Consider the following 10813-nt stretch of genomic DNA (forward strand, 5'->3'; position numbering starts at 1 on the left):
GTAATAATATATGAGTTAGAGGTAAGAGAAGAGGGAAAGTTAAGACATAGAGCAGTGACAATATCTGTGAGAATGAGCAGTCTACACAAAAATAGAATATAGAAAATAATAGAATACTATTGCTTTAAAACATCTGTATATAAGGACGAGAAAGAAACAGACTGGTGGCCAGCTTAAAGAATGGGCCAGAGTTAAGAAAGAAGCCTGGTGTGGTGGCACACATCTGTAATTTCAGCAGTTCAGGAGGCTGAGGCAGGAGGATTGTAAGTTCAAAGCCAGCCTTGGCAATGGTGAGGCACTAAGCAACTCAGTGAGACCCTGTCTCTAAATAAAATACAAATAGGGCTGGGGATGTGGCTCAGTGGTCGAGTGCCCCTGAGTTCAATCCCGTTACCCCAAAAAAGAAAAAAAAGAAAAGAAAGAAAAGAAATAGCGTAGTCTATCAAAAGCTATATAGAAAGAAGTTTTTTATCCTGGACTATAGACTCAGAAGGGTTATTTCTTTTTTTGATTTGTGTGTGTGTGTCTGTGTGTGTGTGTTTTATTGTTTTGATATGGGGTCTCACCACAGTCCTCCCACCTCAGCTTCCTGAGTTGCTGAAATTACAGGTATTTGCTATCAGGCTTCACTCATTAGGGTGATTTCTAAGGAAGTGTTTGGAGGAGCACTTTTGACAATGCATTCTAGTTTGAAAGAAAGAAACCATATTTGGAGGTAGAGATGGGAGAGCAATGACCAAAATAAAGGGGGAAAATGGTACAAACTGCTCACTATAAAGTGAAAATCTGATCATCAAAAAAGTAAGAACTAGGCCTGCTTATAGAAATAATACTGAATAATACTGAAGTTGGGTTGGGGGGGGTGTTGTCTAAAACAACACAGTTATGAACCATAGTTCATAAAGTTTTCAGGGTCATCTAGTTTAAACTTCCACCCAGTGCAAGAGGAGAAAGTGGATGCCATGGTGCCCAGCTTAACTGTACTTTTTATTTTATTTTATTTTGGTACGGGGATTGAACACAGGGGTGCTTAGCCACTGAGCAACATCCTAAGCCCTTTTTAATATTTTATTCAGAGACAGGGTCTTGCCGAGTTGCTTAGGGCCTTGCTAAGTTGTTAAGGCTGACCTTGAACTCATGATTCTCCTGCCTCAACCTCCCAAGCCCTGGGATTATAGGCATGTGCCACCATGCCTGGCTTAAATGTACTTTTTCATAATGGCCATTTCCTTATTTTACTGGACTTTCACATAACTACTTGTGAAAATAATTCATTGCTATTAAATACAAAAATACTACAAATGTATATCTGTACTAGATTTAGTTAGTGAGACAGAACAATCTTGTGCATGACTGTCCCACACATTTCATAATGTTTAACGTACCTGGCAACTTCTAATTAAAATGTTAAGTAGCACTACTATTTGACCACTAGTAAATGCTTCTTCCAAGGGAGCAATAGTGACCTTTGTTAAGCCAGTGTTTTGCAATCACCAGTCATAGCTATTTCTAGCAGAAGGTAGATGAAAGGCAAGAATTATGTTTGGGGCTAGAGATATGGCTCACTGGTAGAATGCTTGCTTAGCAAGCAGGAGGCCCTGGGTTCAATCCCCAGCAACACAGAGGGGGGAAAAAAAGAAAAAGAAAAAGAATTGGTGTGTCTTTGCATTTAAGGGTATATTCTACATGACCTGTGAGCAAGAGCATTATTTATTGATACTGAATTTGCCTAGGATGTGTACATTTCATAAAGTTTTAACAATTATGTATTTAAATCACATTTTCTTATATAATAAAGTAGGTTGTAGTTTCCTTATTGTATTTAAAACTCCTAAAATTAAGCTTTTTATACATAACATTGTTATTCTAGTTAAGGAATACTCAATACAACTGCATTTTCTCTTGGACATATATTAACAAAGTCATTCTCAAACTTTAACACTCACTAGAATCACTGGAAGTGTGTTAATAAAACACATATTACAGAGCCCCCCCCCCCATAGTTTCTCATTCAGTAGTTTTGGGGTAGGGCCTGTGGATTTGTGATTCCAACCTGGTAATGCTGTTGCTGTTGGATTGGGGAGCAAAATTTGAGAACTTCTGAAAAACTGTTTATGATTTTATTATTTTAGGGAGCAATGGACCACAGAAATTCTGCATTGAAAAAGTTGGGAAAGAAAATTGGTTACCAAGAAGTCATACCTGGTAAGCAAAATCAGAAAGAACAGGAAAAAGCAAGACTTTTTTTTTCAATTATCCTACAGCTATTTAGAACCAAACAGATTCTAAAATGGCACACACTTTATAGCCACTCTGGAAGGCTGAAGCAGGAATATTCCAAGTTCTAGGGCAACCTAGGCAATCTAGTGAGATTGTGTCTCAAGATAAAATAAGGGCCTCGTGTGGTGGCATATGCCTGTAACCAGCAGCTCAGGAGGCTGAGGAAGGAAGATCATAGGTTGGAAACTAGTCTCAGCAATTTAGTGAGGCCCTAAGCAACTTGGTGAGACCCTTTCTCTAAATAAAACACAAAATAGGTCTGGGGATGTAGCTCAGTGGTAGAGTGCCCCTGAGTTCAGTCCCTGGTATCTAAGATAGATAGATAGATAGATATCTAGCTAAAATAGATTGACTGATTGATTAGATAGGGCTGGGTGGTAGAGCACTCCTGGGTTCAATCGCCAGCACCACCAGAAAGAGAGAGACCTATTAAATGAAACAAGAAATACTTTCCTCATGGTAGTAAATTATCATTTCCTTTACCTCATAATGATCTGTTATACCTAGTTACCATAAATCCCTTTTCCCACCTTCAAATTTTTGTTTATTTGATATTTAGAATACTTAATATTTCTCTGAAGACAGGAAAAGATAGTCGAAGTTGGAGTCCTGTTTTGTGGGGCATATGTCTAGTAGTCATATATATATATATATATATATATATATATATATATGAACCTTGATGGATATTTTCCTTTTTTCCCCTTCTGACCTTTTTGCTGTTTTTTTATTTGGTTTGATTTAGTTTGGTTTGGTGCCACGGATTGAACCTTGATAAGGGGGAGCTTAACTACTGAGTCTCATCCCAGCCTTCTTATTTTTTATTTTTATTTATTTATTTATTTTTATTTTTAGTTGTAGATGGACAGAATACATTTATTTTATTTATAAAATAAATGGTGGTGCTGAGGATCAAACCCAGTGCCTCACCATGCTAGGCAAGTGTTCTACCACTGAGCCACAACTCCAACCCCCTTTTTATTTTTTGAGAAAGGGTCTTGCTAAATTGCTGAGGCTGGTCTCAAACTTAAGATCCTCCTGCTTCAGCCTCCAAACCACTGGGATTACAGGCATGTGCCACCATGCCCAGCACCTTTTTTGCTATTTTATTTTCTGTTCCTTTATGTTCATACACATACATATAAGTAGTAGGTTTTTTTTTTATTTTTTTGCAGTACTGGAGATTGAACCTGTGGCCTTGGGCTTGCTAGGCAAGCATTCCACCACTGACCTATACCCCCAGCCAAGTATTTTTTTAAATGAAAACTTTATTGATACATAATTTACATATCATAAAATTCTCCCTCTTAAATCAGTGTGTAGTTCAGTGGTTTTTCAGTCTTTTCAGAAGGTCATGTAACCATCACTACTATCTAATTTCAGAATATTTTTTTGATGCCACAAAGAAACCCTAGAACCATCAGCAGACACTCGCTGTTTGCCCCTCATACAACCCTTGGTAACCACTAATATACTTTCTCTGTCTTTGTGGATTTTCCTACTCTGAAATTTTTTATAAATGGAATCATAATATGTAGCCTTTTGTTTCTGACTTCTTTCACTTAGCCTAATGTTTTCAAGATTTAACCATGTTGTGGTATATGTTAGTATTTCATTTCTTTTCATTAACTAGTTAGTTTTTAATTGTAAAACATAACACAAAGTTTATCACTTTTAACCATTTTTAAGTATGTGCAGTTCTGTGGCATTAAGTACATTCATACTGTTGTGCAGGTATCACCACCATCCATCTCTAAAACATTTTTTATATTGTAAAATTGATGCTAGTACCTACTGAACAATAACTACTCACTATTCCCTCCCTCCCCAGTTCCTGGCAACCATCATTCTACTTTATTTCTAGAATTTTTGACTAATTTAAACACTTTATAAGTGTGCAATCATACCTTATATGTCCTTTTGTGACTGGCTTGTTTCACTTAAAATAATGTCTTTAAGGTTCATCCATGTTGTAGCATGCATCAGAATTTTCTTTACTTATCTGTCTACCTATTTATTTATTTAGCAGTACTGGGGATCAAACCCAGAGCCTTGCACATACTAGGGCAAGTCCTGTACTGCTGAGCTACATCTCTAGTCTTTTTTTCATGTGCATGTGTGCCCACACACACACCCGTACTAGGTACCAGAGATTGAACCAGGGATGCTTAACCACTGAGTCACATTCCCAGCCCTTTTTGGTTTTTATTCTGAGACAGGATCTCGCTATGTTGCTGAGGCTAGCTTTGAACTCGCAGTCCTCCTGCTTCAGCCTCTTGAAGCTGCTGGGATTATAGGCATGCACCACTGCACCCAGCTTATACATACATTCTTTTTTTTTTTTTTTTTTTTAATTTATTTTTATTGTAAACAAATGGGATACATGTTGTTTCTGTTTGTACATGGAGTAACAGCATACCATTTGCATGTTCATAAATTTACATAGAGTAATGATGTTTGATTCAATCCATTATTTTTTTCCTTCCCCCCCACCCCTCCCACCTCTCTTTTCCCTCTATACTGGAGGTCTGATTTGACCTCTAGCCCTTGCTTTCTTCCAAACTTGAAACATACTTTGCTGTGCTGTAATTATTGTAAACAACTTAATCTGTCACACATGAAAAATAACTTCTGTACTTTGTCAGATTTCATCCTTTCATTTGCAAGAAGTAATAAAAGTCATAATTTTATATTTATTTTCCCTTCATGGATAGCATTTTTCTTCTTCTCTGGCCAAACATTTGCCTTGGCCTTATCCTAAAAATGTACCAAGGGCCATGGCTTTGGGGCAGATTCATTATCTATTATCTTATGAAGATGATATTGATATGGCCTGAAATTAGAAGATGTCCTTTTAAAGGAGATCAGTGGACAAGAGATAGAGGATCAAAGGGAAGGAGGACAGGAGGGAAGAACTGAGAGTTGAAATCAATCGAGTAACGCTACTTGCATGTATGACACATCCCACTTTAATGTATAATTATAATGCACCAATGAAAAAAATACATGTAAATAAATTGAAGGAAGACCAGAAGAATAGAGGAAGGGGAGCATAGGGAGGGAGGAAGAACGGGAAAGATGAAGTCTTGGAAAATGGAAGCAAATTATATGCACATGAATATGAACCCCACTATTGTATACCATAATGCACTAATAAAAACTTTTTAAAGATACCCTTTAAAAATTCACAACTAAAAGAGGGAGAATATTAGAGCAGAAAATCACTTAACTTGCTGTACTTAATACCTTTGATAAGAGACCATATGGTCTGCAAAGCCTAAAATATATCTACTGTCTCACCCTTTACAGTAAGTTTGTTGTCCACTGATCTAGATCGGGGTGGATGGTAGAGCATGGGAGACTAACATTTTACTGAGGTCCTGCTGAGCACCAGGCACTATGCTATCTACTTGAGTCTTCTTCACTGAGAAGTAGGTATTGTTATTCCCACTTTGCCAAAAAAGAAACAATCTTGGAAAGTTAAAACGCATTTGTTCCAAGGCCTAGCAAAAGTGCTGGGATTTGAACCCATTTCTGTCTGACTTTAAAGCCAGTGTTACTATAGTACACTGCCCATGTTTTCTTATATATTATCCTTTTCTCAAACTAACAATTTTACTTTTAGTTTTAACCGCCTGGACCTTCCACCCTACAAAAGCTATGAGCAACTGAAGGAAAAGTTGTTGTTTGCCATTGAAGAAACAGAAGGATTTGGACAAGAGTAACTTCTGAGACCTTGTACCACCGAAGGACAAGAACTTACTTGCAGTATTTGTCCATTTCCTGCCTGTTGCACATCTTGTTGTAAAATTGGACTATGACTGTTTAGAGAGTTATTTGAGTGTAAGTAAATTAATGTTATCATTGAGATTTATCTCCCAGTGATTCTGGATTTCTATTCAACATTTCCAGAAATCAGGTCTATAAACGATTAGAACCTTACTTAACATGAGATTTAACACAGCAATGAAATCTGCCTTGTCTTACTCGACTAGATTGTTTCCTTAACAGTTTTGTGTGTGTGTCAAAAGTCTCACTTGGGAGTAGGTTTTTTTCTTTTAGAGAGATTCTGCAAATATGTGGGGAAGTCTCATGGTAACTGCAATATACAAGATCTTCCTATTAAGCCTCTTGCTAAGAGGCATTTAATAAAAGTGCAAGCTTAGCCCAGTTTCTGGGCACGTGAGCAGACTTCTGGCTTGTGCTCTCCCTCCCATTTCAGCCTGGCCTGACTGTTCTTCCTTTTTGGAGCATGAATCCATGCATTAATTTGATGTTTTTCCTGGTAGTGATGCAAGACTCTGGCATCTCTCTACAAAGCAGTTTTGTCTTTTGAATTCAGGGAAAAGTTGGTCCCAGATGGCAGATGACTTCATACCTCTCTTCATTTGGAAGTTTGATTGTTTTAAATTGCCTTGCAAATACTAAACAAACTATATTAGCACTGTGGTTCCTTCACTGTTGTTTTTTAAAGTTCATCTGGAATTGGAATTAATTTAGCTGAATTCATCTAAGGCCATTGTTGATGATTTTTATATGATCCTATATAATTTGAAGCTTCATAGTTCTTCAACAATTTCAATTGTATTTAATTATTGCTAAGGAGTTCAAGTTGTAACTAGGGTATTTCTAGTTCAAATACAGGTTAGTGAAACAGCCTCTGAGATCATCATATTTTCAGTTGGGAGGGAGAGCTACAGTACTGGCTAAAAAAGAAGGGAAGATAACCACATAAATATATCCTCTGTAGGAATTAAAAGTCTTCAAAATTATCATTCCTCTGACACATATTGGAGTAGTCATTTCCATTCTTTATATTATCCTGAATTGAATTAAAATCCCTTATCTACAATATTCTTTTCACCCCTAAAAATTTTGGCAGATTTTCTTTTTCCCCCACAACTAGTATATTTTAGACTGCTCTGTTAGTAACTAATTGATGCACTTTGACCTTCTCTATAGGTAATTAATTTAACTTGGCTTAGCTTAGAGTGTCAGAATGGCTGCCATCATAGATTTGATTTGATGGGCAGTGAGATGAAGCCTAAGCCAGCTGAGTCCCTATCCTAATGAACCCTGAGGACAGCCTTATAACTCCTGTAACAAGGACTTTGGCGTGTTCAGTAGCATAGCATGAACAAGTAGCATTAAGCCAAGAATACACAGAGAGTAGGAGACTCTAGTTCTGTGTGGAAAGAAAATGTTTTTATGTCCCAAACTGCTCTTCCTATTTAAATTCTGGAAGAACAAAAACATTTTTAACTTGTGTATCTGTGCTCTTTGACACTGCCATCATAAAGCAGAGACTTGCATGAGTGAAAGGGTTGCCTCATCCAGAAATTGTCAGTGTAAAGGGGGAGATTAGGCTCTCCCCAACCCTATCATTTTTTAATTCCACACACCCTAGAAATATAATGTTATCTCTAAAAGCCCTAGTTGTTTCCAAAGTAGGGACTCTCTGCCTTTTTGTTGGTAGGGTAAAAAAATGCTATTGCTTTGTCTTACAGAGCGAATGTCTGCCAACTACCCATTCATTATATAAGCCTGAACTTTGGTAATATATGGCTATGAAGCTATAAAGACTTCCTATTGAGGTGAATTCTCATACTGAAATGTAGTTACCTACAATATTTACTAGAGATTTATGAGATTAAATTAAAAGATGTAAGAAAATAGGCTTTTTTTGGTTCTACATAATGCTTCATAATTCATTTAGGAACCTAGAAAGATTGTGTGAAAATGTATAAATATCACCCCAAAGGCTTTCTACCCTCTATTTTTAAAATACAGAATAGTTATATTTGATGTAGCACTGGCCCTAGTTCTATAGGGCTTGGCTACTTAATATTTTTATGGAAGAAACGTTTAGTTCTGGAAAAGGTAAATGCTTGTATATATTTTTGCAGCCTGGGATCTCCCTACTCCATTTCTTCCTTTAATTTAAATGGCCACATGTATATGTCTTCCCTGCTGTGTTAGGAAAATGGGGGCTGGATATCCCAAGAATCAGAGGTTATATAAAAAATACTACAAATAGCAGACATAAATATCTACCAAATGCTATCTTAAATTTTGGTCCAACTGAACATTTGGAAATAGACTTATTGTAAGTGTTTAGAGCTTTTTCTTAAGTCTGAACTAAATTGTTTTTAAAGTCCTTTTTCTTTGTAAGCATTGTAAATGCTAATAAATCCTGTTAATTCTTTTTTTTTTTCCTCTCTCTCTTTTTTTTTAACTGCATGTTACATTGAAATAAAAACAAAGTAAAATGAACCACTGCCTTATTCTTCTGCTCTTTTGGTGGGTTGGGAAAGGCAGCATTCCATAGCCTGAGTTAAGAGGGATGGACCTTATTTTGTTTCATCAGATGGAGTGATTTTAAACTCATCAGCAGCTCATAATAATAATGAATTCCTACTCTTTTTATGATGTTTTATCCGAGTGCAGAAGAATCCAATTTCATAAGACTTACAATAACTCTATTTAAAATGCAGATACTGATTTTTCATCAAGAGATTGAATATACTGTCAAATTTTAGTGAAACATGACGCAACTGCCCACAAAGGTCTCATCCTAAATGAACTATTTCAATCAAGCCTTCCCTGCCACTTTTTATTTATCTGAAATATTGTCAGGGTGACTCATGTCATTAGGCTTTGCCTCTATTTTTATACCCCTTCTTGTTTTGTATAGGACTCCATTCTTAATTCCTTTAGGGCTAACTGCTTCTACTTAGTATTTTTGGTATCTCCAGCCCCCCTGCTTTTTTTTTTTTTTTTTTTTCCTTTTAGTTACTTATAAAATTGTTTGTATTTATGTTTTCATTAATTAAAAATGAATGGCAGCATTGGATTGTATATTACTGTATTGGAGTACCTTTGTTTTCTTGAACTGTAATTCTCATACTCAGGTAACTCTACAAATATTACAGGGAGCCAAGTGCTTTTATAAAGTTCCTTCAAAGGGTTGCCTCATTTGAATTTCCTTAAAAGATGTTAAGACTGTTTATAATTAAACTCTTTTGGTCCTTCATTTGCTCACTTCTCTGTTAGTCTTGGGTAAAAAGTTTTTCCAAACCACCTGCAGAAAAGTATTCTATGTGACTGGGTCGTGTAGACTTTTGCCTCTGCAAAGTTACAACCCGTCTATACGATGAGGTGGGAAGAAAAAGGTAGAGGATCTCTTACTCAGGTGAGACTGGATTTGGTACCTGTGTTGACAAAAACATCTGCAGTGGCCACTGACATAAATGAGGGCCTCCATCTGAATGACTTGCCTGAGACAACAAAAAGTGCTCTAAAACAGAACCCCAGCCGTGAGTGCTGAGAACCACCAGCTAGCTACCCAAACTGTCTCCACAGGCTGGCCTGCTTACCAGCGCCAGTAGACATATTAGAAAACTAAGGTCATTGGGTCCTCTAAAATGGAACCAGTGGAGAGAAGCTCCAGGAAGTTGAATTTTTAACACACTGGTCTAACAGCAACTGGAGGACAGAAAGTGCAGGCCACTCCCAGGCCCTGAATAGTAAACCCTATTTTAATCTGTCCCACAGAAGCAGCTAGAAAGCTCTAACGTCAATGTAGCAAGTACATTGGCTAGAATTCTACCAGGCATCAAACTGGGACTCAGCTACTGGCTGTTATTCTCAGGACTTTTGAGTGTCACTTTGTGTAACTAGCACAGAAGTTGTTGTCACTCCCAGCTCATTTCCTGTCTGTAGGGCTCCTTTGTGATCAAAATGTTTGGGAGAAGAGCCGGGGGAATATTCTTCGTATTCTTCATTGACATGGAGAGGTGGAATTCATCAGGGACCCAAGAAGGATAATGTTGGTCGCTTATGAGTAGGTTCAGAGGGCAAGAGGATCTCCTCAAAGCACCCTATAGGAAAGGACTTATTTTTCCTCATTTCTTTATTTGGAAGGATATACTGGGGTATTTGAAGTCAGGGAAATTTTACCACTGAGCTATACCACCAGTCTCCGCTGCCCTTCTCGCCCACTCCAGACAGGGTCTCACGAGGCTGCTAAGTGTCTTAAGTTGTTGAAGCTGGCATCAAATTTGCAATCTTCCTGCCTCAGCCTCCCAGGTCACTGGTATTTTTCTCCATTTCTAACTCAGACTTACTCTGTTCATCTTCCCTAGTGTAATAACCAAAATGACATCCATATTAACTTCATCAGTTTCATTCAAAGCAACTACCAACATTTATCAGTATGTTCCACACACTGGTAGATATGTTACATGAACTGTTTTTCATTTCCATGGCCATTCTCAGAGAGGAATAACTGTCTCTGTTTACAGATAAGAAAATAGAGGCTCAAAATGATTGACTACATATACAGCTATTAAGTGGAAAAAATACAAACTGGATCCAAAACTGTTTTGTCTCCAAAACCCTTCTACTGCATTGCTATGCACAAACCACAGCCCTGGGAGTCTTCCATAAACACTTCAGCCATCCCATCTAGTTGGACTCTCAAGTCCTACCAAATGTATCTCCAAAACATTGAATTCCTTTCCTCAGACCTGCC

General features: G+C 37.4%; 1 protein-coding gene across 1 annotated transcript in view; it reads left to right on the plus strand.

The window, feature by feature from the left end:
* Positions 1–9313, plus strand: part of ITCH (itchy E3 ubiquitin protein ligase) — a 97939-nt gene extending 88626 nt beyond the window's left edge. The window contains exons 23-24 of the mRNA XM_079128171.1: positions 2133–2205; positions 5906–9313. Coding sequence (XP_078984297.1) covers positions 2133–2205; positions 5906–6005 — 173 coding nt within the window. The 3' untranslated portion in view covers positions 6006–9313. The remainder of the gene's footprint in view (positions 1–2132; positions 2206–5905) is intronic.
* The last annotated feature ends 1500 nt before the right edge of the window (positions 9314–10813 follow it).

Source organism: Sciurus vulgaris, assembly GCF_902686455.1.
Source record: "Sciurus vulgaris genome assembly, chromosome: 2".
Lineage (NCBI taxonomy): Eukaryota > Metazoa > Chordata > Mammalia > Rodentia > Sciuridae > Sciurus > Sciurus vulgaris.